The 27989-nt window shown below is 52.4% G+C and overlaps 1 protein-coding gene across 5 annotated transcripts; it reads right to left on the bottom strand.

Moving 5' to 3' along the window:
• Positions 1-116: 116 nt before the first annotated feature.
• POR (cytochrome p450 oxidoreductase) lies at positions 117-27907 on the bottom strand. 5 transcript variants are annotated; one of them, XR_013776680.1, is made up of 17 exons: positions 16719-16888; positions 15893-16082; positions 9894-9942; positions 8923-9051; positions 8395-8544; positions 7431-7555; positions 6504-6593; positions 5980-6078; positions 5249-5365; positions 4696-4814; positions 3479-3660; positions 3209-3358; positions 2530-2639; positions 2282-2438; positions 1753-1898; positions 1504-1589; positions 117-1053 (listed from the first exon to the last, which is right to left on the bottom strand). XR_013776680.1 is itself a non-coding variant. In XM_079325232.1 (17 exons), exons 3-17 carry the CDS (start codon positions 16066-16068, stop codon positions 909-911), a joined length of 2121 nt encoding a protein of 706 aa, XP_079181358.1. In that variant the 5' UTR covers positions 16069-16082; positions 25615-25740; positions 27785-27907; the 3' UTR covers positions 117-908. The 5 variants fall into 5 exon arrangements, 4 of the variants coding, with proteins under 4 accessions (XP_079181358.1, XP_079181360.1, XP_079181357.1 ...); XM_079325232.1 differs by lacking the exon at positions 16719-16888 and adding exons at positions 25615-25740; positions 27785-27907 and having other exon boundaries at positions 2282-2639; XM_079325234.1 differs by lacking the exon at positions 16719-16888 and adding exons at positions 25615-25745; positions 27785-27905 and having other exon boundaries at positions 2282-2639.
• Between the last annotated feature and the right edge of the window lie 82 nt (positions 27908-27989).

The following is a 27989-nucleotide window of genomic DNA, read 5'->3' as shown; positions in this document are numbered from 1 at the left end:
GCCCCCAGCTCAGCCTAAACCCAGAGCTGCCACCACATCCCCAAATTTCCTCAGTTATCATCCATTGCTCCTGCCTCCTTCCCTCTGGCTGAGCAGGGAGAATGCAGGAAGCAAACTCCAGACACAGTATTTTTATTCCAAGGGCAAATGTATTTAAATAATTTACAATCATTGGACAGCCTAAAAGTCTGGGAGTTTTGTTGGCTTTTTTTTTTTCTTTTTTTCCCATGCTTAAATCACAAAGATGTTCAAAATAAAAACAGTATTTAAAAAATGACCGTTCACGGTGTGAGGGAGGGGCTGGGCTCAGGGGAGTAAGCAGGGCCCCTGTGGGCTGAGACCCCATTGCCTCCTGTATTCCAGAGGAGAGGAGCTTCCTGCTGGTGCTGGAGCCAGGGTGGGCAGCAGAGATGGAGCAGGAGATGCTGGTGGGGCCATGGGACAGCTCTGTGCCTAGAGGCAGCTGCCAGCCCCACATCCCAGAGATGGGCAAACAGGGGTGGCAGGAGGGAGGCAAAGCCCCAGCACAGCCCCTCTGCTGTCCCTGCAGACAGGAAAGGCTCCAGCCCAGGAATAAGGCAACAGCTCATGTTCAGGGCAGCACTCCCTGGCCCTCCTGCCCCACAGTGGCCGTGTCCCTGATGTCCCTCAAGGCAAATGCTGGGTGCACCCCGAGGTGCTGATGGCAGCTCCTGGACAGCAGCCTGAGCTACCCCCCTGCCCCTCCCAACCCCTTCCACCCCCTGGCTGCACAGCCTGCCCCGAGGGGCTGCTGAGGCCCAGGAAGGGTTGGGAGTGACACTGGGGTAGCCAGCATGGGGCTGACCCCATCACCCACAGCAGCAGTGGGCAGCAGGCACTTGCAGCTCCTGGCCCAGCCTGGGGCCTGTTCTCCCCCCAGCCCTGCTCTAGCTCCACACATCCAGCGAGTAGCGGCCCTTTGTCATCAGTTTCTTTACATAGTCCACGGCCTGGGGCTGGCTCATGCTGCCAAACTCAGACACGATCTCGTAGAAGGTGTTCTGCACATCCCGGGCCATGTTCCGGGCATCCCTGCAAAGGGGAGGGAGTGAGACAGCACAGCCCAGCCACAGAGCCCTGCACCCCCAGCCTGCACACATGGGGTGTGCTGACCCCCAGCCTGCACACACGGGGTGTGCTGACCCCCACCCTGCACACACGGGGTGTGCTGACCCCCACCCTGCACACACGGGGTGTGCTCACCATCCTCACCCTGCACACACAGCTGTGCTCACCCCCAGCCTGCACACACAGCTGTGCTCACCATCCTCACCCTGCACACACAGCTGTGCTCACCATCCTCACCCTGCACACACGGGGTGTGCTCATCCCACCCTACACACACGGGGTATGCTCACCCCCAGCCCTGCACACCAGAACCCTCCCAGGACTTGTAGTGCACGGCTGGGGAAACTGAGTCACACTCCCTTTCCTGGGAATAGCAACATTGCCCGCAAATCCCCATGCTGTCCCCACACCTACCCACACACATAGATGTGAGCCATCCCCTCGTTAACCAGCTTCCAGATGTTCTCCTTGTTCTTCTTCAGTAAGTGCTGGACATAAACCTGGCAGGATACATGGTGGGGGTGAGGAGAGAGGAGCAGAGCCCCACACCACATTTTAGGGAGGGCAATGCTGGGCCCATGGCTTTGGGACACAGGGAAGTGCTGGGTGCCATGGGGGTGATGGTGGGCAGCAGGAACAAGGGGCAGGGGAACAGTGTGGTACCTTCTCAGCCTGGTCCCTGGAGAAGGCCACGTGGAGCTGGGTGAGGACTCCCTCCTTGTGGAAGCGGGCCAGCTCCTCCCGGTACAGGTAGTCCTCGCGCTCGTGGCGGCAGCCATAGTACAGCACTGTCTCACCCACCTCTTTGCCTGCAGGGTCACACAGCAGCCATCAGCCTCAGCCCTGTCCCCTGCCAGCCTCCCCTTGACATCCCCAGCACCCCTCCAACCCCACGCTCTGCCCCACCCCAGGCTTGCATGATGGTTTCTGGTTACAAGGGGAAGCTCAGGACTGATTCCCAGGTGTGGCCAGAAGCTTTAGAATCGAGTCTGAGTGACCTGTGGCTACTTGTAGGTGTGGTGGTGGCAGAGGTCAGAGAAGCGCCCCAGGTCTGTCCACCCCCAAACATCCTCTGTAACCAAGAGAAGGACAAACCCACTCATCTCTGCTCACCCTGGCCCACCAGCAACAGAAGCAGCAAAGCTGCTCTGGAGGCACCAACTGGCCCCACAGAGCCCTGCTGGGCACTCACCCTGCTGCTTGAGCCAGGCCCTCTCCTGGATGAAGCCCATGAAGGGGGCGACGCCGGTGCCCGGCCCGATCATGATGACGGGCGTGCTGGGCTTGAAGGGCAGCCGGAACTGCGACTTGCGCACGTACATGGGCACCAGGGAGCCGCTCCCGCCCCGCTCGGGCACCGGGGAGCCGCTCCCGCCCCACTCGGGCACCGGGGAGCCGCTCCCGCCCCGCTCGGGCACCGGGGAGCCGCTCCCGCCCCGCTCGGGCACCTTGCTCCTCAGCCAGTTGGTGGCCACCCCTTTGTTCAGCCGGCCCGTCTTGGTCTCGTACTCCACGGTCACGGCACAGATGTGGATGGAGTTGGGATGAACCTGCAGGGAGGAGGAGCTGGAGCCAGGCAAAGAAGGAGCCCCAGCAAGCCCACACTGCTTCCCTGTGCTCAGAATGGGGAGAGGTTTAACTCATGGTAACACTGGGATGTGAGGGCTGGAGAGAGCAGAGTGGGCTTCAGGGAGGAGAGAGCAGCCCCAGCTCCACACTGAATCTGCTCCCTCCCCAGGCAGCTCCATCTCCCAGTAGCCCATTTTGTGTTTCACAGATGCTGCTTGACAGTTTAGCAGCAAAAAATTCCTCCCTGCGTGCTCCTCATGGAGCTATTGCCTTGTCCTCATCACAGGACCACTGAGCTTCCCTGGAGGTTGCCAAGAGTGACTTTTGACCAGCCCCTGAAATGTCACCTTGCCAGGCAAACAAGCAAAGAGGAGCAGGGCTCCAGAGAGTGTGGTAGCATCAGGGCACAGCCGGCTGCAGTGTGGGACTCTGCACAAACCCTGTGGGAAGCTGGGATAACTCCATGCATGGAGATCACTGAATCAGCCCAGAAGCTCCCCAGGTCCAGCGGCCCCTCCACAGGCACACTCCCTGCTGGAACCACACCCACCTTGGAGGAGGAGGCGATGGAGTAGTATCGGGCCTGCAGGCGGGGCAGCAGCTCGCACAGGTGGTCGATGGGGGGGCGCAGGGAGGGCATGTCCTGCAGGATGGCCAGGATGTTCCTGCGCGCCTCCACCACCCAGCTCAGGTACAGCGCCTGCAGGCGAGGACAGCACGGCCATCACAACCTCTCCCCACAAACACCCCCTGGGGGCTCTGGGTGCCTCTGGGGATCCCCCAGCCCAGCCCAGCCAGGGAGGGAAGGCAGTGCTCCCACCTTGCCCTCGGCAGCAGACGAGGCCATTTTGCGGAGGTGCTCCTGCTCGGCCGCGTCTGTGGCGTACTGCGCCAGCTCGTACAGCACGTTGGTGCGAGGGGGGTTGGTGATGTCCAGGTAGTAGGTCAGGGCTGTCCGGTAGGATGTGGGGCAGGGGAAGGGATGCTTCTTGTTGGATTCCTCTGCAGAAGTGAGGAGAGGAAGAAAAATTACAAATCATCCACTCTGGTGCTGTTGTGTTGAGAGGTTTTGTGCCGGCTGCATGAGACAGCAGAGAGATCAGCCTGTGGGTCAGAGCCCCTGCCCTACACTGAATCTCCTCCCCTCCCAGGCAGCTCCATCTCCCAGTAACCCATTTTGTGTTTCACAGATGCTGCTTGACAGTTTAGCAGCAAAAAATAGACCCTGTGCTCCCCAAGAGGCTCACTGCCCTGAGATGTGTGTGCACAGCCCAGCAAACCCCCAGGCTGAGCAGGGGGCTGCCCTCCATGGCTCATTTGGCCTCAGGCATTTACACCTCCATCAGATCTGACCTCAAAAGTGTCCTTAGGCTCTGTCAGCCACATACAGCTACGCCTGCAGTCAAGGCTGGAGCCATTCTGTTCAGCCTTAAGAGGTCCCTAAGGGACAGGAATGACAGCACAGGACCCTGCACAGGGGGCCACAGGCTCCAGCAAAGCATTAAATCCACTCCCTCTCTAGAAACCAGGAGCTCCCTCAGGCTTCTGGGCCAGCACATCTGCAGCCTCAGGTCTGGCTGTGCTGCTCCAGGACTGTGATGGGCAGCATATGCCATCTCCCTCCTGCCAGAGGCTGGCTCTGCTGGGAATGCTACCCAGGAAGAGCTCTTTGGATCAGCACCAGTGCTCCCTGCTGGCAGTTCAGTCCCCAGGCCTGTGCCTCCTCCCAGGACTGAATCTCACACACTCAGGGCTCTGAGGAGCTCTGGGGCTGCTGAAGGATGCTCTGATGGGCTGATACTCCATAATTAGGAGTGTGCTGTTACATAATTAGTTGTTGAATGGACTCACTAAGCACATTTCACAATTGACCCACTACAGCTAATCTCAGCAAGCAGGTTCTGAGACCCTGCTAAAACAGCACAACACTGAGAGGGGCTGTGGGATATCTGGAAGTGCCCCATGGGATCTGAGGGTGAAGAACAGATGCCACAATTGAAGGAGAACTGCTGACCCTCAGGGGTCATCCATACTCACCATCCAAGTTGTTTAGGGACATGACAGTGTCCAGGTCCGTGCCCAGGATCTCCCCAATCTGGTTCACCAGGGAGGAGTCGTTGGCTGGGTACACAGCCACGTGGTCCCCAGACTCATACCTTAAACAGAGCAGCAGGAGAGCACATGGAACACCTGCACCACTTCCTGACCATCCCCAGAAGCTCCTCAAAGCACCTCCTCAAAACCTCTGCAGTTATGTTAAGCCAACTGGATTCAGGACTTCCTAACATTTAAGGAATTTAAGCCAGTGACAGGGTTTTAAGAACAGGGTTTTATTCCCCCTATGCTTGTACACCTAAACCAGGCAAATACAGGTTCTCCCTTCTCTCACTGCTCATCTGCCCTCTCATTTATTGAGTGACTTTTACAGAATTCCTCCAATGGGACTGCTCAGGTAGGACAGGGATGTGGGATGGACCCAAAGCAGTGTTAAGGACTAAGGTTCCCTTCTGAAGTGCTGGATGAGGCTGGTGCCACATCCTTGTTCCTTGCTCCTGACAAAAGAGAGGAGCAGTCTCTCCCAGGGCAGTACCTGATTTTGGAATTGGAGATATCCAGCTCCAGGTGCATCAGGTGCCGCTCTCCACCCTCGTTCAGCTTGCGGTTCTCCGTGACCTGGGCCAGGAAGGGGTTCTTGGCATCAAACGGGCTGCAAGGAAAGACAGGGCTGCTCTGGGATTCTCTCCTGCAGGCTCATGGAGCTCCTTGTGTGCAGGCATGTCCCCTCTGACTCCAGAGCAGACACCCAGGATTTGGTTCCTGTTCCAAAGCACACTGCACCACAGCACAAACCAAATAATGATCCTGCTGCTCCCCACACTGGCACAGAAAACAGATCCTTCTCCTTCTCAGACAGCCCAGCAGTCAACAGCTTCTGTCCCATTAAGGACACATAACAGAGAACTGGACTGGAGGGACTGTCACATCTCAAAGAAATGTTTCAGGCTGTAATTAATGTTTAAAGCTCATCTCCCCACAGCAACATTGCCAGCAGCCATCATGCACTGGCCACTGCAGGCAAGGAAAGGCTCAGGACAGAGCTGTGGATGTACCAGCCAAACAGCAATGTGTCCACAGCCATCTCCTCACCACAAATGACTTATTAATTGGGGAATCTCAGAGTCCCAATGGAGATCTGAGCTGATTTATCTCAGGCAGAGACCTTCTGTGCTGCAGGAATGGCACTGCATGTGATGTTGGAAACATCAAGGAGCCCCCAGGCAGACCTGCCCCGTGCCCACCCTGCCCGGGGTTGGCACTCACGGCTTCTGGTTCTCGTAGCTCTTGAGCCGGCCCATCTCCCCCGTGTAGACCTTGCTCATGTTCACATCTGTGTGCACCACCAGCTCGTACTGCCGGATGCTGGAGGGGGAAGGAAGAGAAAAAAGTCAAACTGGAACCCACAAGGTAGAGCTGGAACCACCATCTCCTTTGCTGGATTTGCTGCAGCTCAAGAATGCAAATTCCACCCCTCTGCCCCTCTCAAGACATGAGGGACCAGGCAGACTCTGCAGAAAGCCCAAAGCAAGGGGAACCCTCAGCCTCCCTGGAGCCTCACAACCAGCCCCAAAGGAACCAAACCCATCATCTCCCCACTCACAACAGGAATCCACAGCTGGGCTCAGACTCACAACAGGACAGGCTCAGGCCAAACAGCCTCACTCCCTGCTATACTTCAAAGGGGGGCAGTGCAGAGGAGAGGGACCAGCATCCCAGGGCTGATGGCACAGCCACCAGTCAGAGGTGGCCAGTCTCTGACACTCAACAGGAGCTGCTCCCAAACTCACCTGGACTCTTCTCCTGTAGCCTCCACCCCAAAGTGCTCACACACTGCTGGCCAGAACTGCTCTCTCCAGGTGATGAAGTCTTCTTCCAGGCTATCCAGGACAGAAGAGAGAGTCAGTAACCCAGCCCCATTCCCAGAGGAGCCACCTGAGATCCCTATGGTCCTGCTCCCATCACTGTGGAAAAAGGCACTTGCCTTAGACCCAGGAACCTTTGGTACCTCCACATGCCCACAGATCACCAGGAAAGGGGCTGCAGAGCACAGAGTGGGAACTGTTGCTACACCAGACACCCCTCCCTTCCCCAGCTCTGCCAAGGAAGACTTTTGTTATTTAGGCTCAGTCTTTAAAAAACTCAGCTCCACATTGTCCACTCCTGGCATGAGGTGATCTTCCTAAAAGGTCATGATTCCACCTGGCACTGTTTATTTTTCCAGGCTTAAAGCCTTCCAGACCTGGCATATCCCACCCACAAGGCCCTGCAGATCTTAGAGGTAGAGCCACAGGCTGATGTCATGTCCCAAGGTGCTTATGTGAACACAGAGAAAGGTAAAAAAACAAAAAGAAAATATCATTGTCTGAGTTGGAAAATTGCTGCCTCCCACCATAAACACCTCCCAAGGAAATTAGGCTGCCTGCTTCACAGGGATGGGTGAGTTTATCCACACAGGCTGCAGCAGGGCAAAGGTAGAGAAGGCTGTAAAGCTGCTTCAGTTGTACCCACAGGCATTTAAATGTGGGATTTCCCAGACACAGGATCCCTTAGGATACTCCCTGTGCACAGGGAGTTGACTGTGGGAGACACAGCAGACAAACATGTCAACCCCAACAACCAGCCCAGTGGAGTTTATTTCTGCCTTGGTAGTGGAGCCAATTCCCTGCTAAGGTCCTTTCCAAGGTGCTTTCAGCCCCTCAGCCCCAGGCACTCACTTGCCATCATCATCTCCCAGCCCCAGCTCAAAGATGCGCTGGGCTCCCAGTTCCTCCAGTCTCTTGTCCACGTACTTCCCCATGGCATTGAAGTGCTCATAAGTCTTGTTCCCCAGCCCAAAGACCTGGAAGGGAACACTCATGAGCACAGAGAAGCAGAAGGTGAATTTTCCCCATTCATTTGACACCCTCTGGCCTGATATCACCCCACAAAGGATGCAGAAGAAAAACAGTGAGACCTCTCCCAGCTCCCCCAGCAGCTCTCCAGTAAGAATCTGCTGCTGGAGAGTGGGTGGTCAGGAGGCACCAGCATCTCCCCTGAGCCTGGATGCACTTCCAAGAGCTCCTGAACATCTCCTTGTGGGACCAGTGAGAACCTGGATTGGCTGGAGAACCATTGCTGGCCTTTGCCTCCCACAAACCACACAGTAAATGTTTGCTCACTGCTTCACACAGAGCAGCCTCACATCTCCACCACTGGATTTTATTCTCATTTGCAATATTATGCTGCCTAAGGAATTTGGCTGGGGTTTAGGTGGGGTGGTTGTTTCTCAGCCAGTTATTCAGCTCAGCACAGGAAGAGAGCTACACACTCCTCCAAGTGATTTAATTGGTAAGAGAAGATCTGGCCCCAGGCTGCTCAATTAGCTTCTGAAGAGCAGCAGCAGCCTGTAGCTCATTTACAGACTTTTATTCAGTGCCTGCAGGGCTGTTTGGGGCTGTTTATACCAGGAAACCCTCATGACTTAGGGAGTGGAGAGAGAACTCTGACATTTGCATTTAAAGCTTCCAGATGTACATTTGCAAGTGTCCACAAAGCCTGGGCAGGAAAACAGCAGAGACCTCATCCCTGACAAGATATACAAGACACAGACATCATGTTGGGCCTTTCCCAAAGCCACTCTGGAGGGCTCTGGGTCTTCCTGCCCAAATGCAACCCAAAAACTTCAATAGGGGCACTTACTGCAAAGCGCAGACCCGACAGGTCAGCATCAGCCTCCTGCAGCCAGTCATAGAAATCCTGGGCATTGTCTGTAGGATCCCCCTCTCCATAGGTGGCCATGCAGAACACAGCCAAGGACTTGTCAATCTCAGAGAGGCGACTCAGGTCCGACTGCAAGCAGAGGAAAGGAGGAATCTTCAAGGATCCCACACCGTGGCTGTTGGGTAATTCCTATTCCCACAGCGTGTTTACAGAAGGGGCTGGGAAAGGTCAAACCCACCCAAAATGGCAGGGAAAATAAAGGCAACCACCCTCACTGGATTTCAAGTCAGGATTTCTACCCCACCAGAAAAGCAATGAGATTTTCCACACAAGGCCTTAAAGGACCAAGAGAATGCAGAGTGGCAAGGACCGAGCCCGTATCTGCATCTCCCAGGCTGATCTTTTCTCCCCTAAATGACACAACTGTCCCTTGGCCAGGGTCAGTGGATTTTTTTAGGGGGCAGTGAAAGGTTGTTAGTATCCCAAGGCTGCTCAGGGCTAAATTACCAGGTCATACTCCTCTGGATCTGCTGCCATGCCCCGCAGGCCATAGCGATGGGCGTCTTTGGAGAGGCGATTGGCAAACTCCTCTGCAGTGCCCGTCTGGGAGCCATAGAAAACCACTATATTTCTGCCCTGCAGAAAGAGAAAAATCCCTTTTACATGGTGATTAGTCATTTGGCAAATGCATGGATGAAGCACAGACAAAGGAAATGCCTGAGATCACGAATCCTAGACTGCAACCTAAAGGCAACCGGGAGTTTGTGCTTGTGTAGGACTCCAAGGGTTTGGCAGAAAACTCAAGGCTGAGCTGTTAATGAGAACATGACTCTTGCCACTCTCAGAGGGGAGACTCAGGTCAGACTAAAACCCAAAGCAAAGAATAAACCTTCCAGATTTATTTCAGCTTTGAGGCTGTAGCAGACTCCTGGAAACAGGGAACACCCTGGATGAGAATGCAGAACTTGCCAAAGGCTCTGGCAAGTGCCTAAGCACCAGAGCTCCTGCTCTGCTGCAAGCCAGCTACTTTGAAGTCAAAAGGAAAATGCATCCAGCCCTTGCTTCTTCCTCTGCTTCCTCTTGTGTCCAGACCAGCAGAGTCAAAAACTGACAGTTCTGTGTACAACAATTCCCATTCCACAGCCAGCCAGCTTGGGAACCAACCACACAGATAAACAACTGCCAGCCAATGACTTCAAAGTCTGTGCCATTTCCCTCCTGACTTTGATCTCATATTACATTATTTTTTTCCACCACCGAATTTTCACTTTAGTTTCTTCTCTAAGAACAACTCTCAGGCACAGACTCAAAGAGTTATTCCTGGCTGCTCACACAGCCTTCCTCTGGATGCTCTCTGCAGCAGGCATGTGTCTGTATCCAAACCAGCTCCTTCTGCTGACAGTTTCCAGAGGAAACTGGGATTGACATGAGCTCCCCCCTCTTCCAACATCCCTTGGGAGGCAGAACAAGCAGCTTACCGTCTTCTTCATCTTCTCAATGAAGCTGCTGTCCCTCACTGGAGCTGCTCTGAAAGACAAGAGGAACCTCTTTTCAGATGAGCACATTCATTTTTAAGGTCAGGCATAAGCAAGTGGGGGGAAAAGTGGCCTCCAGGCCTCAGGAATGCTGCCCAAAAGAGTGTGAATCTCCAGTGACCACTGTTACTCATCCTGTCACAGGGATGGCCATTGCTCAACCACAGGGCTTCTGCACACAACCATGAAGCAAGGACTTGGAGCAGAGGGGAAAAGCTGAGCTCCTGCCTGACCTTCATCAGTGAATCCTTCCACAGGAAAAGCCCAGGCACTCAGCCCTGCCCACCAGGAAACCTTTATCAGCTGCTCTGAGAGGTTTCACAGCTGAGCAGTTAAAGGATCCCACAGGAGCAGATCTCCAGACAAGCCTCAGGGGCCAAGGCATGGTCTGAAAGAAGAGAATGGAGAACTCCCTGCTGCCCACACCACCATGGGCAGGCAGGATCAGTCCTGAGCCATGCTCTCCAGGGCATATCCCCCAAACCTGAAGTCAAACAGGGCTAAAATCAACTGTTTCAACCTCAAAACTGCACGCCAGACATGAGCCCCAGAGCTGGAGAGCCCTGTGGAGCTCATTCCATGCCAAGTTCCCATTTCCAGGATGGATGGGAACATGCACAGAACATTTGCATGATTGAATGGACGTGGCTTTCCCTAGTTTGGCAGGGGAACAAACCCCAGCAGAGCCAGAAACATGGATGTGGGGATTCACACTGCTGTGGCTGCCCTGTTAGGGAGGGAGCCAGAAGAGCTTTGCTATTCTTAGCACATCTTTGGATTTTCAGTGTCACAGGGTGAAAACAGCCCAGCCCTGGGGACCCTGGCAGCCTCACAAGCAGAAGTGACCACAGCTACAGCCAGATTAGGTGCTGGGAGCTTCTCAGAGCAGGCAAGGCCAGGAGCTCCCTTGCTGTCCTCCCCACCAAAACTTTGATAGCAGAGAAGATGAACCTGGGACCCACTCCTGTTCCACAATGGAAGAATGCAAGACCAGGTCTCCTGTGGGAAGAGAGATGCCTCCAGGCAAAAAAAAAAATGGTTTTGGCTCCAGCCCATACAAGAATGTGAAGAGCTTGCTAAGTTTCCTCAACTCTGCAGCCCGGAGGGAGGGATCCTGAGGGTGTGCTGAGACATTTGTGGAGAGCACACACACCAGAGCAGTGGGGTGGGGGATGCTTATAAAACATCCCTTCGAGCACCCCTGGCTACCCAAAGGGATCAATGAGCTCCAGAGCTGGGCCTGACAGCTCTGAGCACCAAGTCTCACACCAAAGACAAAGCACACACAAAGGACAAGCAAAACTGACCACAAAAAGCTCCCCAAGGCAGCCATGCTCCCAAGAGAGCTGCTTCACTGCCCTGCTGGGCTCCCTCAGCAGTTAACAGCCCCCTCATGTTGTTATGTGTCCCCTGTTGGGAACTGGGATATCACAAATAGCTCAAGGGAGCAGCCCCAGCCCTGCCCACGCTGCAGCCAGAACAGGGGCTCAGGAGAGTTCTCAGGACACAGCTCTCAGTTTTTGGCTCCTTGGTGAACTTGTTTAATTCCTGCCCTCTGCAAACGAGATCCAATTAAAACAACTGTTGGGTTAACTACTAAACAAAATGCTTTTAAAGGAGGAGAAAAAAAAAGTTTTTAGATTCTTTCAACAAGCTCCTTCTGGAAGAAAAAAGGGAGCAGCACATGGAGCTCGTCCGTTTTCAAAGGAGGCAACCCTGCACTGAAGTGAGTGCTGGAGAACAGGCTGTGGCTCAGATACAGAAGAAATAATGAGCCTGGCTTTGGAAAAAAGGCTACACAACTCCTGCTTCATCAGGGTGGCCTGAAAAACTGAGCAGCAAAAACACACAGGCACCAAAGGCAGAAACTACATTCATTTTCCCTACTCTGCTAGGGAAACTTGGAAGGGTAAGTTTGTCCTCAGCAAGGACTGCTCTTACAGCTTAGACAGCTCAGGGTAGCAGCTACAAGCACTGGAAGAAGCACTGGGTGGAGGGAAGGGGATTAACCCCTTTGTCAGAGTCAGTTCTGTAGCCTGTACAGCTCTCCCACTCCACAGTGCAAGCAGCACCCAGGGCTATCACTTTGGTTTCAGGAGAAAGAAAGGACAGGGGAGGCAGCTCCCAGCAGCTCAGCAACAATACCAAAGTCTGTCTCACTGAACACCTTCAGAAAGCTCCTGTTCCTGTGGCTTTCCTGCTGAATGCACAGACACATCCAGAAGTGAGGACGCAGCACAAACCCAGCAGCGACAGCAGGGTCTCCCCTGGAGCAGCTTCCAAGCAGAGCCTCTCCCCTTCCTTCTCCTCCTGCTGCAGAGGGAGGAGGCACCCACTGCTCCCAGCTTTGGAGCTGGAAGGATCCCCCAGCCCATCCTCCTGCTGCAGAGGGAGGAGGCACCCACTGCACCCAGCTTTGGAGCTGGAAGGATCCCCCAGCCCATCAGGCAGAGTAACTCACCTGGCCACAGCCGGCTCTTCCCGTGGAGCTGAGTACACACAGCCCATGGCAGGGCAGGGAGCAGGCAGACAAAGAGTCCAGGCAGTGTGTGTGTGCAAGGGGAGCTGTGGGGGATGGCTCTAGCTTAGCTCTGGAGCCACACACACACAGGCCTTCCCATTCTGCTCCTCCTGGGCGCTCAAACCAGCGTCAGCCTTTTGTTGAGCAGAAGAGAGCCGGCACAAAGGTCCCTGCACGGGTCATAGCAGGAGTGGTGCCGTCCACTCTGCTCCTCCTGGTGGGGCTCTGCAAGTTACTGAGTGGCTCTGTGCAGTCCTGAGAAACTGCAACATCTGGCAGCAGTGGCAGAAAGGAATTAGGAGTGGAGAATGAAACCTCCCAGGATCCTCAGCAGCACACGTCCCTCTCCCATCGCACGGAGCAGGGCACGGGACACAAAACCCTCCCCCAGCCTCGTTCCCTTGGAAACTGTTTATATCACAGCTGCTTTTATATATATTCTTTTATGAAAAAAAAAAAGGAAAAAAAAAAAACTTGATGCTGTAGCTGAATGAAACGATTCCAGACACTGCGTGAGCAATGCTTTGGGTAACTATGGCAGTGCCATTACGGAGGCAGCTCAAAGGAGTTTGTTTTCCTCAGGATCCTATTAAATTAAATTAGAGATGGTCTCTCTCTTTCACACACAGGCAGCAGAGAGCTAATCAGGCTAAGCACTTGGAGCAATTCCTGCCACAGGAAGCCCTACAAATACAAGGGAATGGATTTCTGCATAGCTGCAGAATAGAGATAAGCCAGGTTCTGTCCCAAACAATGTTAAAGAGGGGGGAGAAGGGAGAGGGTGACACTCAGCATACCAAAGGCTGTCCCATCTGCATCTCCCCAGGATGACTGTCTGCAGAGTGGGGACAGCAGAAGGGAAAGAAATCAGTGATGGAGAAACTTGCAGAAGAGGAGCAGCCAAAGCACAACACTGAATTCCTGCACTCCCCAGCCATGGCCGTGGTGGCCGTGGCTGCGTGGCGATCCCAAGCTGCTCTCCCTAATGACATCTGCAGAGCAGGCTGCAGGAAGGGCTGCTCTGGTGGTTTTAATTAAGGCTGAAAATGGCCAAAACACAAGCAATGCTCAGTCAGTGGGATCCCAGCCTGGCCCACACACGTTTTACACGTCACAGGTATGGGACACCTCATATATGGGAAACCACTGCATGTGCTGGGTTCTGTCCCTTCTGTGGCCACTTTGGGCAGGAAAACAGCTTCACTTGGCTTAAGGGTGAAGATCAGCAGCCTGATCCCTCTCTGAACTGTGGCTGAACCTGGAGATGCATTGCTGGGGCAAAATCATGGTGATTCCCAGGCAGAGAGAGCCCAGCCCAGCTGCCATCCAGAGCAGAGCATCCCAACCATGCATCTGCTCTTCCACAATCAAGGGCAGTAACAACAATGGCATTTCCTTGGCAGCCAGCTGAGCTAACATGGTTTTATGAAGGTGTGCTGCTCCCAAAAACCCCAGGAGGGCATTGAGGTGCTGGATGCTGTGTTTAGGTCAGAGATGCTACTTGCACTCTTCAGCATTGCAAACAAATCCCTAAAGCAGAAGCCATTGTGGTGTGTCTGAGTTGTTATTCAGCACCTCTATCCTCCAGTATTCCAAGGTTGAAGCTGGGGTCCAAAGTGACACAACAAAAACCATCACCCAATGCCATCAGATAAAGCAGTTCAGGACACTTTGGCAGAGCTGCAGAAATGCAACCCCTCTAAAGGTCAAGGCTCACCACTTCAGCCAGAGACAGCCCCATGGAGGCCTCCCTGCCTGCCCAGGGGCCCACCTGCCACATCCAGCCAGCCACAGGCAGAGGATGACAGTGTGATCCTGATTTGTTTGTTCATCAGAAAGGAAACTCCACCCCAGATTCAGGGATTACAGGAGGGAAGGAAACCCAAGGCTCACCAATAAAATCCCACTGCAAGAGCTGCAGGAAGTCACTGTCTCTGGCCTGAAGGATGGATGTGCCCCCAGAAACAGCCTTGGCTTTTAGGGTCACACTGCCCTCTGACCAGCTTGATACAATGATCACAGCAGGGCTGCAGCAGGGTACAGAGAAAAAAAACCTTCACAGCCTCCTCTCAGTCTGCACCTTCCTGGCTGACACTTTTCCAAAGTGCAGTTGTGTCAGACAACTTGCAGAACAACCTCACCTCTCTGGAGGTGCTGCTGTTCCACATCTCCCACAAGGAGCAGCTGCTCCCTCCCAGCCACTGCTCACAGGGACAGAGAAAGCAGCACAGACCCCACAGAGGAAACAAAGTGCCTGTGAGGCAGCTCAGAGCCAGGACCTGCAGCCAGCCTGGGATGGAAGCCCAGGGGCTGAGGCCCTGCAGCAGAACAAGGTGGTAACACACAACCAGAAGTGAAAGCTTCTCTGCAAGGTCACCCCAGCCTGTGGAAGAGCATGATGGGCTGCAGGTGGAATCCAGGACAAGGACAGGGAGCACAGGAGCCCAGGCTGTGCCCTGCCAGGATCCAATTTCAGATGCATAGTGCCCTTTCCCCAGCCAGCTCAGCTCTGCTGCAGCAGAGCCACTCTTACAATCTCCAGAGGCACCAGATGCACTGAGACACACAGCCCTGGCTGGCAGGCATTCTGTTTCAAGGCATGGGAGGGAATGCACCCCAGCAATGCAACAGAACACATTCCCAAGGTAAGGCTGGGCAGGCACAGGCAGCTGGGCTGCTGCCAGCCATGTGTGCACCCATCTGCACAAGGCACCACAGCCAAGGACACTGCTGCCCTTTAAAATCCTCCCAGCCAGAAAATGTACTTTCCAACCTCCTGCAACACCAGAAACAAAGAATGAGCTCAAAAGCCCAGCAGAAAACTGATGTTAAGTTTGGAATGTGACTGAGACAAGGAGCAAAATGCACTGCATGGCTCCTTCCTGGCTCCAAGCCCTTTGCAGAGGGACAGGGTGGAACACAGCTCTCCCTCTCCAAATCCAGTCTCCCACTGCTGTGGTAACCTGGCATCTAAAGCCAATCAAGTTTTACAGGAGCTGCCAAGCAGCTGATCCCAGGAACTATCTCCCAGCTCTCCAAGACTATTCCTTTCCTTCATAGCCAAGGGCAGATAAAATCTCCAATAGGATACCTGTTTAGGAGCAAGTCCACCTTTCTCCAGATTAATGTGACTCTTACCAGAAAACACTGAGAATGAAATCTTAAAGAGTTCTGAAGTACAGCCAGAGGCTTCCCTGCCTTGCTCAGGAAAGGCCAATTCCCAATTTGGGCCACACGGTGGGGTAAGGCAGAACTGCAGCCTGCCTCTTCCACTGGGGTTTCTGCATTGAGAGCACAACTCTCAGCATCTGAGAGCAGAGAAACCCCTCCTCACTGCCCTCCCACAACCCAGCTGAGCCTCCCAGAACCCACCACAAGCAAGAGAGAAAAGCTCCAGTGGTGCCTGAGAGTTGTTACTTACACTGTCTGCATTTTGGGGAGGTCAGGCACTTCCTCCTTTTTCTTGCGGAAGAAGAACCAGTAGGTAAAAAGTCCAGTGATGAGGGAGATGAGGAACACATCTGTCATGCTGAAGAGAGAGTCCTGCTGTGCAGTGCTGTCAGCAGACATGGTTGGGTCCATGCTGGGCTCCCCCATGGCAGTCAGAGGCACTGTGAGCAAGGAAAACCAATGAGCATTAAAGGACAGCCAGAAATGGTTTTTGTTTTGCACTCAGCCTTAGGAGAACAAAGCTGCCCAACAGCTCTTTGGATAAAGGCCTTGCATCAAAACTCTGCAAGGTTCTTCTGCACCCCAAGGTGTCCCACCAAGCCTTTCCCTTCCTGTTGCATCCATGCTGATCCAGCTGAAGCATTTCTGCTTTCCCTCTGCCAGCAGCATCAGAGCAGCCCCACACTCCAGCCAAGGGGCCAAACCAAGCCCCTACTGACACCCCAGCTCAGCAGGGACCCATGGCCAGCCTTCACTAAAGCCCTTACAGAGCCCCAGTGCTGTTACTGAGGGATGATCCCACTCCTCCAATCACCCCAGAGATCTGGGCCTTCCTCCCCCTTCCCACAAGGTGACAGGATGCCCTGGCCCCACTGCTGAGCTGATAAACCACAGAGCAGGACTGTGGCACCACCTCCTGTGAGCATCCCCACAACACACATGATAAACACTTCTGATTTACTCCACTGCAGATTGGATTTACTATCCATCTCTTCCTGGGCCTTTGGTTTCCCAGTCCCCTCCATGATCTCCTCCACTTCAACTTCCACCTCCTTGAATTACTCCTTTACACTTACCAAGGCAGAGTTTAAGTGATTTGGGACTTGCCCACAAAGATGCCCAGAGTCTGTGATAACACAGGATGAACACCCAGCCCTCAAATACCCAAGCAGCCCTATTGCCCTGTCCTTCCCCTGGGAGCCACCCATCCATCCCTCCCTCCCACTGCTGTGCCAAAGCTTGAATTCCTCTGACCCTAATCCACATGGCAAGATTATCTTCCCTACATTCAAGGACGCATTCTGTCCAAGTAAACAAATAATTAACTCAAAACTTGATTTGGAAGGGCAAAGTGACTCTCTCCTTGTGCTTGGGCATCCTGCCAACCCAGGAGACCACAGATATTTGAACTTACACCCAGAAAAGTGACTCAGAGTCGTGGTGCTGTCAAAGGAGGGGAAGGATAAATGCCATGGCTGAGAAACAGAAGTGACTGAAGTTGAAGATTATGCTAATACATTCAGGAGCTGGGAAGAAAAGGGAAGGTGATGCTTAGGGAGCACTAATGAGGGAGACCAGGTACAACCTCCAGCAAAGGTCAACCCCTTGTTGTTACCCCCACAGGAGAAGTCCAGCTCCAGACAACACACAGCCCTGTGCCACAGGGCACCAGCAGTAAAAAGCACCCTGTGGAACACAGGGAAAAGTCCACAGTCACCTGGCAGCAACCCTGGGTGGGTACTTTGGCAACCCAATTAGTGCTCAACCCCACAGGAAGTTTCATTTGGTGGAGAACTTGGCAATTAACTACATTAAACCACCACTGCAAAGCTTTCTGTTAGGTTCCCACAGAAGATACCAAAGCAGGGTGTTGGAAGAAAAATAGGAGTGATGTGACTGTAGACAAGCAAATTGCACATTCCTCTCTATCAGGCAGGTCACCCTGTCCTCCCTCCTTGCAAACAGACTTTCCATTGCTGGATCTTGGAGCCAAGCAAGAGCTGGATGTTACTCCTGTACAGCTGTAGACTAAACTGTCAAAGCCTCCACAACTTGGTTGCCAAAAAGGCACAGCTCCCAGGGGGATCCCTCTCCTCCTCCTTGTCCAGTTCCAGTAAACCACCAAGGAGCTGGACTGGCAACCAGCACCAGGGGAATATGCTGGGGGAAAAATGTTCCTGGTTTATTGCTTTTATTCCTGATGAAAGCTCAGAAATTTTAATTACAAGCTCTTCCCCTCTGTCCCCTGACCTGTAGGATTTCAGCCAATCTCAGTCAAAATCTAGCAGGCAATCCTTCATTTCACTTGGTGCTTGCCATCTCACTCATCACTTGAGCTGTTCATTACATCTCAGGACAATGAAGCCCTGAGGGCCAGTGGTCCATGATTCCTAGGGAGCCTCTACTGCTGCCTGTGCACAGCACAGCCCAACTCTGCAAAGAGATGGAGGAATCAGTGCCCAGACACAGACAGGAGTAAATATCCCCAACTCTGCAAGGTTGGTTGGTTTTTTCAGCAGCAGTTTCATTGCCCAAATTACACAAGGGTGAACAATTTCCTTCATCAGAGCAGTGATGTGCATGTCAGTAAAACTATCCTAAGAACAGCCTTTCACTCACTTTCCCTGAAAATCCCAAGGCACATAAGGCAGGGGAAGCTCAGAGGAAGCCATGAATAAAAACAAGGCTGATGGAGAGCACACTGAGCTGGTTTGGGGCAGGAGCTGCAGCTCTGTCCCTTCTGAGCACCAAATCCAGCAGCAGCTGAGCCCTGGCAAAGGCTCCTTGCACAGGGAGCCCCCCTTGTCACCACCTCCAAACCAGACACACCTGTGGTGAGAGCACCTGGCCCACAGCCATTCCCAGCTCCAGACAGCTCACACATGGATATTCATGAGCTGTCCTGTGTGGGCAAAGAATGAGGGCAAGAACCAGCCTGTGCTCTCCTCAGCCAGGTGATGGCTTTGTCTCCAGCCAAAATTCATCACTGTGCTCAAAGCAGCAGAGCTTCAGCTCCCAGAGCAGGGGGGTTTGGCTCTCCCAAACCTCCAGAGGTGGTCTGCTCTCCCAGGCAGGGCTACCTTGGCAAGAGGCACCCCCAGGCAGCAGCTCCCAGGTGGGTGTGGGGGTGGAAGCTGTGCTATCTCCCTGCCTTGACCAACCTGCAGCTCTCCAGGGCTTCAAAGGGAACCCTGCAGCTGCAGCCAGGCCACCCACTCACTGCCCACAGCCAGGGAAGGAACATTCCAGGAGGTTCATGGCTCTGGTGCATGGAGCAGAGCCTGCTTTGCTCTGCTCTCTCCAGTCACAGTTTCCACACTGACCTCTAACCCTGGGAGGAAACGTGGTCGTGGTCTAGTGATGGAACAAGGCACAAGAGCTGCTTTAATTTGGATGCTGGGCTCCCTCTGCTCCTGGACATTTGGTTATTCAAGCTTTACATCCCAGCTACAGATTGTTCTTTTTGCTTTCCCTTCACCACCCTTATCCTCAGGCAAAGATTTGCTTAGATATAGCAAGAGAAAGGCAAAGGATGTGAAATTAGGCCCCATTTCTCTTTTTTGAAGGTTTGTCATAACTCAGGAACTACTGAACTCACTTTGCCCAGCACAGGAAGATTATTCCTCAATTCATCTCAGTCTCACCTAGCTAGCTGTGACAATTATTATCCAGAAGTTCACAGCAACTAATTTTCAAATAAATGTCCTTTACTAACTTCCAGTGAAAAGAAATCTGACTCTTACTTGAAATTTAGCTATCCTGGGAATCCTGCACTCTCTGGAAGGGCCTTGGTAGAATCACACTAGGTTTTTAAAAGGAAATTTATGATGCAGAAGTAAAATTTTCCCTGGAAATAGTTTCAAGGATGATCATTTTACCTACAGTGTTTATTATATCTTCAGTCAAGGTAAGACAAGATGTCCATATCCCTGGGGCTTTTTTTAATGGAGGCTCCAGTCCCTGGATCCCTGTTTGTGCACACAGCAAAGCCATCAGTCTCTGCAAGATGTGAGCATTTAAATCACCAGAAAAGTCACAACATTTTGAGAGATTGCAATCAAGCAATGTTGTGTTTTAGAACAGCTTTTCAGCCCCTGAATGTGTGAATTTGCTTGATACATAACAGCTCACAATAATTCAAATCATCAGGGACCTTCTCTGCACATCTCTGTGCTAGCAAACAGATGTATTTCAACCTCTTATTAAGTGAAGTGTATTCCTCATTCTCACACACCTTGGGGAAAAAAAAAAAAAAAAAAAGGATTGGAAGCACTCTCAGTGCCAGGCATCCCCAAATTCCCCATGATTCCCATACAGACTAAAGGTGCTGTAAAGTCACAGGGTTAAAAATACTTCAATATATACAGAAACAGTATTATGACAAACAAGACAGGAGTGATGAAGGCCAAGTGGTCAGCAACCTGAAGAGATTTCTTCTCCTTCCTTGCATCAGGAGATGGTGCATCAGATGTCCCTCAAAAGCACCCTGGGACACATCAGCATAATCCCAAAATGTGGCTGAGAGGCTTCTCCTTGTGGAACCCTTGGCTCTGAAGCTAAACTGGCAATCTGGGCAGGAAGTTGTCTCTTTTGAGATTGAAGTAACCTTTTTTAAATGTAATATCTGTGATGAGTTTCAAATACCTCAGCTGGACTTCCCAGTCCCAGACCAGGACTGCAGCCTGGGGACTCTTGCCCCAAAAATGAGTGACCAATTTCTTTGCTTGACTCTGCCCTGTGCCACCATCAGCACAGCCTGATGTGCAGAGTCAGCCTCCTGAGAGGGGAAGGAGAAGGAAAACTGCTGAGCAAGCACAGCCCAGGGCTGCTCACTGCTCCCACCTCTGATAATCAATGCCCAGCACCAGCTGCAGCACCAAGGAGCCCCTGACTCCAGCCCAGCACACCAGAGAGGGGTCCCCACAATCCCCAACACCCTGCAGACACTGCCTGGCATAACCCTGGCACTGGGGCTGCACCCCCACAGTGATCAAAACACCCAGAGCTTCCCCAGGCACCAGCAGCCTTTGGACAGCTGCAGATAAGCAGAGGAGCTGCAAGCTCTGCAATACGTGCAGGAACACTCGATGGTGACAGAGCCACAGAGGAACTGCGTGACAAACGTGCAGTGCCACCACTCACCCTCTGCCCAACACTGGCACCAGAGCCAGGCTCCATTCAAAGGGAGTCAGCAGGGTGCAGGCAGAGCAGCCTTCCCAGCAATCAGCAAGGTCCAGGCTGTCTCAGCTCAACACCAGCAGGGACAGCAGGTAGTGGTTTGGAGCCAGTGAAGGAGATCCCCTTGTTTCTCACCGTGCCATCACAGTGCCAAGCTGAGCTCTGGAGCACCCCTTCCCTCTCCACCAGCCCACCCAGCCCACCCTGCAACACTTACCTGCTCTCCAGAGTCTCATACACAGGAATCCATGCAAGTCTAACAGCACATAAAACAGCTACACACGCACAAAAAGCTCCTTCAGACCAACTTTCTCCAGTTCAGACTCCAAGTGCAAGCCCTGCACAGCCACACAGTGCAGGGGACAGGGGGGCACTGCTGGTACAGACAGCACTGGTGCTCCCTGCAGCCATGTGACAGTGACACTCGTGTCCCTGACTCAGCACAGGCATGGCCCTAGGCAGCAGAGAGGAAGTGCAGCTGTCACCATTCCCAGTGCTGGGGGCTCTGTGTGGCTGGGGATGTCACCACTGTCACCAGACCTGCCAGATCCCTCTTTCTGACCCCAAAGGACCATCCTGAATTCCCAAGGCAGAGGCAGGTGTGCATGACCAGACTTCCCTTCCCATCCTGTTTGCCCCAGGGATTGCCCTTTCTCTCGTGCTGACCATGGCACAACACAGATTAGGGGCAGAGTCATTCTTGAGAAAAAACCTTCAAAAAGCCCAGTTTTAAATCAGAGACCAATTTTTTCCCACCAGCCCCAAAATTCAACCTCAGAACAGACACATCAACGATAAGCAACCAAATCAAGTGAAAACTCCAATTCTTTGTACAGCACTGAGCTGCACCCTGAGCTTTGGATACAATGGCAAAACAGGAAGACTGTAAATAGAAATTAAAGAACTGAAACATCTGGGAGGAAAAAAGAAAATCACTGGATAGCCCTCTCACAGGTCTGCAAAGTTTGTGGAGAGCTCACAGAGTGGCAGCACCAAAAGGAAGCTGCACCATCACTCCTCACAGCAGCAGCAGTGCAGAAGGAAGCTTGCCCAGAAGCAGGAATGCAGTCTTGTGACCAGCCAAGGGCTTTCCTCTTTCACCCACTAATGCCATCAGGCAGGTTACTGGAGGCTGTGAGGAAGAGCAGCCCCACAGGCACAAGCCCAGGAGGAAGGAGGGGAGGCAGCAGCAGCAGCAGAGGGAGCAGGGCTGTGGTGGAGGTGGCATTCCTGCCCAGGCTCTGTGCCTGGTCTCCTCTGAACCCCCCTGCAGCCAGGGCTTGCTGCATGTTAGTGTGTGATATTGGAGACCCTCAGGGCAAAAACACAGCTCTTACTCCTTTTCAAAATGCAACAGTTGGACTAAGAAATTCTGTTTACATCAGCCTGTGCCAGCCTCAAATAAGCTCTTTTTACTTTTTAGTAAAAGGAGACCTGGCAGGGAAAGTCAGCCTTTCCAAAACAAAAGCAGTTCACGGAAGCAGGAGCTCAGATCCAGGTTATTTAACAATTGCCTTGGATCAGCCTTTTCTCCACAGCCCTGCCACACAGAGATTGCATTTCCCATCAGCAGGAGCATGCTGAGCTGGCCAGATAAATGGCCCTGCTTGGCCTGGTGGGAATCATCACACAGGTGAGTCCCTGGGCTCATGGGGAAGGAAGGCACAGTGAGAAATTTCACAGCTTTCCTTGCCCCTTCAGCCTCCCCTGGACCACACATCCAAGGGTGTGAAGGATTGCTACACCCAGAGCCTCTCTATCACTTTCTTCCCACATATTTCCCACAGCTTCCCATTAACCAGCTCAATAAAGAAGGGTAGAAAGTGGCAAAGCCTTACACAAAAACAAGGAAGTGTTTCTGCACACTTCCACCAGCTCAGAAATCTCAATCCAAACTGAAGAGTTGGCTGCAGCAGCACCTCAAGCAGGCAAAGGAACACAAAAGCTGTTTGGTTTCTTTTTTTGTGAAACAAAAGTCACTCTCACTGTGAAAGGCCTCTTCTACCCAGACCCTGACACACCAACTCAGACATCAGCAAAACTTCTATTTTAGGCACAGGAGATACAGAGTGTGCATCAGTCAGTCTGGATCTTGAAATACTGCATATTTAAGCTTCCACTGTGTCACACTTGCATGTTTTCTGGGCCCTGGGTCTTATTCAAGGACAGCAGAGCAGCTGCAAAAGCAAGGAAGAAAACAAGAACATATTTACTGAGGCAGAAAGGAAATCTGTGCTAAGAGTATGTTCAGGTGGGGCTGTGCAGTGAGCCCAGTGCACTGAACCAAAAGATTTAAGGTATTATCCAACACAAAAATGAATTCAAACTTGCCAAGCTACCTTAAAGCAAGCTAGAATTACTGAAGTTGCACACTTCCTTTCACCAGAACCTTTAAACACAGGAGATCTCCCCAGCTCAGGCACTTGGGCACCTTCCTTCACAGATTAATGTGAGCCAGCACAAACAGGAGTTCAGGATTACAGGATGAACAAAACCTGAGAATGGCAGGTAACTTATCCCCAGAACCAACCCTGTTCTCCAGCCTCCCCTCCCAGTGAGGGACAAATCCAGAGCACCACACTTCAGAAATTGCCTGGAAGAGGAACAGGTGTCTTGCCAGCACCAATATTCAGCAGCAGGGACAAGTATGCAGGAGTTTTGAACCACCCTATTGCCAACTCCATGGGCACCTCTCAGGCAAACAACTGCTCAGAGGCTGCAAAACCTCAGGAGCAACCCATGCAGGCATGGACTTGGCATGCTTCAGCCCCTGCTGAAGATGTTTTTCTAAGATCAGCAGGGGAAGTGACATTTTTTTTCAGCAGCCTCTTCTGGAGTGCTGCACCTTGTGCTGCTGGAGGTTCCTGTTCTCCCCACAGGCTGTTTGCTCACCCTGTGCCTGAGTTTGTGGAGGGCTGGTGTGACAGGCTGGGACTTTGCCTTTAGCCACCACTGGGAAAGGAGCCCTGTGGATAGGGTCAGTAGCCAGAGACTTTGACCCCTTCCACCAAGAAAAGTTTGAACAGCAAAACCCTCCAACGCTGGTCTGCTTTGAGAGGTTTCCTTTGAAACCAACAGCTGAAAGAGCACCAGAGGGACAGGGTTAAACAGATCTTGCAAAGTTTTTGGAATTGTCAAGACTTTTGATTGGAACGGTGTGTTTTGGGGATTTATTTATTTATTTTAAGAGAACCATGCACTGTTTGTAAGGAGACAGGACATTTTATATTTATAAGCCCAGTTTCCTCTGAGAATGCAAGAGCTTTTCAGACATTGCTGTAGGGGATGGAGGTGTTGCTGCATCATCCTTGCATCTCTTAGAAACTCAGCAGTAGAGCTGTCCTGCTCTGGCTGCCCTATCAGGAGGGTGTGCAATCACCCTATAAAACCTTCCTCTCTGCCATGGGTCAGCAATCTGACCTGGATTTCACCTTTTTGAAATAATTTGGGAAATACAGACCACATCCCAGCCCAGCTCCTTGCAATCACACACAGCCATGGTCACAGCAGAGCTCAGAACATCAGTTCCATACCCAAAACATGTCACAGGCCACAAGACCTCACACAGCTCAGGGGCACAGGCTGAAAGGCTGGTCCCAAGCTCTCCAGTGGCCCAGCAGAATCAACACAAAGAGGAGATACTTGACAAAGGGGATTTTTGTTCCTTTGTAACAGGAGCTGCTCCTCTTACCTCCAGCAGTTATGCATTGAGTCCTGTTACACAACCAGGACTTGCACAATCCTTGCAGGCATTTTATCAACTTGCTCCTCCAGAGCTTGGAGTTAGGGAGGAGATGCAGCAATGACCCGTGAAAGAGTCAATTGATGTGTTTCACAAACAACCACAGCAAGATCCAGCACCACAAAGCCAGACCTACCAACTCCCCAGGCTGGTTGCTAAACCTTCCCAGCACTTCCCATGCACTGCCAGAGCCAGATTTTACCAAGGAGAAAAATCCAACCCCATCTCTAACTCCAAACCTAACAATCTCCTACTCCACCCAGCAAGAAAGGAAGGTAAATAAATCAATACCTCCATTCCTTGACTGCAGGACTTAGACTGATTACTAAGCAGAAATACTAAAATAATCTATCACTATGGATAAAACTGAGCTACTCTTTGGACTTGTGGCCCTACAGAAGGCACCAGAGATAGCTTGTGGTCTTTCTGGATTTCATAGGTGATAACAGCATGCAATTAAATTCAAATGTTTACCCGGGGATAAACAGCAAGAGATTATGAGTAGCCTGTAATTATTTGTTCTGACCTATGAAATTTCAAAGCCTATAAAAAAAGTAATCTTGGCAGAGGTGCACCTGTCACTGCAGGGCTGGTGACTCACTCTCCACAATAGCATGTACAAAGTAATCTCATCACTGGGATCAAATGATCACATTGGGAAAGCAAATTATGTAAGTTCTACGAATTGTGTTTTCAGAGGCAGGAGAGTCTACGTCAGGAAACAGAACAAAGGAACAAAGTTCAGCGGCCACAGAGGTAACTGCAGGTGATTTTCTTTTATACCAGGGGAGGAGATGGCAGGAGCACAGACCTGAGCAGAGAAGCTTTTTCCCCAGTCCCTCAAAACTGACCAAACACAAACTTTGCTGTATCACAACAGGCAAAAAAGAGAGCAAGGACCAAGCAGGATTTCAGCCACACAGTTCCACACTTTGCTTTTGCTGCAGGTAAGGAAACCATCACTCCCAGAACCCTCTACCAGCCAACCTCCCCAAACTCAACTGCAGCCAGAGATGCTCCACAACCTGTGACACTCAAAAGAAAGGGGTTACCTTGCACCTATGGGTCTGCAAACAAGAGCTGGTGGGGCCTGTGAGCTCCAGCACAGAGGGTGGTGAGCAGCAGGGAAAGTCTCCCTTGGGACAGTTCACAGAGTTTTGGTTGCTGAGCTCCTCCAGCTGCTCTGCAAGAAACAAAATAAAAGTTGCAGAAGGCACTTGGCTGTCCAAGAGGTACAAACCCAGAAATTACTGACTGAACAGGAGGCAACTGCAAAGTGATGACAAGCAAGAGGTTCTTCTCTGTCACAATTAGAGCAGGACTAATTAACACTACGCCCTCCTTCCTGCCCACTCTTCACCTCACTCTCCAAGGCTTTGGAGATTAGAAGAAAACACTCAACTGGTGTTTGTTGCTGCAGCTCTGTATCTTGCAAATACAGTTCTTGTGCACTATCACATTCACATGCAAAACTACGACACACTCCATGCCATGCACACCCAGCTTCAGTGCTGTCAGTCAGCCCAAGAAAAACCTGTACTGAGACAATGCTGGGTTTCCCAGGAAGGGTCTGGCTCAGCAGCCCTCCCAGACAAAACACCTATTTCCTCATTTGCAGCACATTAATCAGAGAGCTGCTCTGTGTGTGTGTGTGCAACAGATCCTCAGGATTTCTCAGAATTACAAAAATATTGGAAGAAAGCCCATTCCTTTCTATGTAGCAAAAGGGATGTGTGCATCACTGCACCCCACTAAGCAAAAACCATGATGAAATGCCACAGCTCCTCACGACAGCCCACACAAAGTGTAGAGTTCTGTTGTGGAGGGGATGTCCCCACCAACACTACCACTGATTCACTTCCACGACTCAGAAACAGAGCCCTGCCTCCTTCTTCCTTGCACTTTTCCAGCTTCTCAGCCGGATACATGTTTCTACTTTTTAAAAAGAGCTGAAAAAGCACAAACCCATTTCACTTGACTCACATCAGAGAGTGATCCCTCTTCTCTGCACACATTCCACTAAGCATTCCCATTTCCTCAGACACTCCAAAAATCAACCCAAGCTTCACTGGCAGAACAAAGCACTCCAAGCTGCACCAGCAGTGCTTACTCCTGCAACTCAGACAACTCCCCAAGAACCAATTCCACGCTGATGACTGACTCCCATCACCATCCTCCAGGTACCTTCACCCCCTCCAGCCTCAATATTCCCAAAACCAGGAGGCTCCCAGTATTTCCTTTGACAAGCACACTCCCTAGGTGAGTAATTTCACTCCTCCAAGAAACTCCACATGGAAAAGTCAGGAGCAAACAGCCTTCCCACACCCCAGCAGTTTATAAAGTGAAATAGATGGAGCAACAGCGAAACAGCCCAGCCTGCAGCAAAGGTGTCAATTAACTGCTGGGAATAACGTTCTGCAGGGAAGTGCCAGAAAATTAAGCTCGTTAAAGGCTTTTAATCAGCAACAGCCTGGGATGGGGTAAGTCTGATCAACCCTTCGGTGCTGTAGAAGCAAAGCAGGGCAGGGTGCCCACCCTGCCAGGGGTGCTGGTCAGTCCCCCACCCCAAAGCACACAGGGTGACAGGCATGATAGGGGTACCCCAAAATAACGGGGGGCACTCATGCCAGCCCCCCGTACATCGGTCACACCACCCTCCCCAGTAACAGGGTGCCCAGCAACACCAGACATGTCAAAAAAAAAAACAGGCTCTGGGCATCCCAATTCCTACTAGGTAACAGTCACATCAGACTGTCCAGAGAACAGGGAGCTCTGGTCATCCCCAAGTAACAGGGGACAGTCACAGCACACTCCCCAGGTAACAGGGGTCATCCCAGTCCTCCCTGGCCTCTCCAATAAGAAGGATCTCTAAAGATCTCAGTATCCCCCAGTAACAGGATGCTCACTCGCACCAGACCTCCCGGCGAACAGGGGGCTCTGGTCATCCCAGTGCGCCCCAAAAAGCGATCCATTCGCATCGAGTAACAGCGGGGCCACTCACCCGCCATACAGGGCACCCCAGTCCTCTCAGTAACACGCAGCCAGTCCCCCCAGTATAATAAAAGCCCCCATCCCATTCCAACCCCACCAGGGGATGCTGCGCCGCCCCTCCCCAGCAGAGAGTACCCCGGTGGCGGAGCTCAGCCCCCCTTCAGCCGCAGAGGATCCCCGGGAACGCCCCTCCTCAGCCGCCCGGCCCCGCTGCCGTGTCCCCGCACCCACCGCCGGCCCGGCCTGTCTGGCGCTGGCGGCTCCCGCGGCCCCGGCGCGGCCGGCACGTACAGCGGACCGCACCACGCGGCCACGGCCGCGCGGGGGACACACGCTCCGCCCTCGCCGCCCGCCAATAGGCGGCGAGCGCGCCTGGCTGTGCGTATCCCCCCTCTGCGGCGGCGCATGGTACAGCCCCAGGCGGGGGTTATTAAAG

The sequence above is a fragment of the Erithacus rubecula genome (genome assembly GCF_903797595.1).
Source record: "Erithacus rubecula genome assembly, chromosome: 22".
In the NCBI taxonomy this organism is placed as follows: domain Eukaryota; kingdom Metazoa; phylum Chordata; class Aves; order Passeriformes; family Muscicapidae; genus Erithacus; species Erithacus rubecula.
This window is presented reverse-complemented; position numbering and strand designations above follow the sequence as displayed.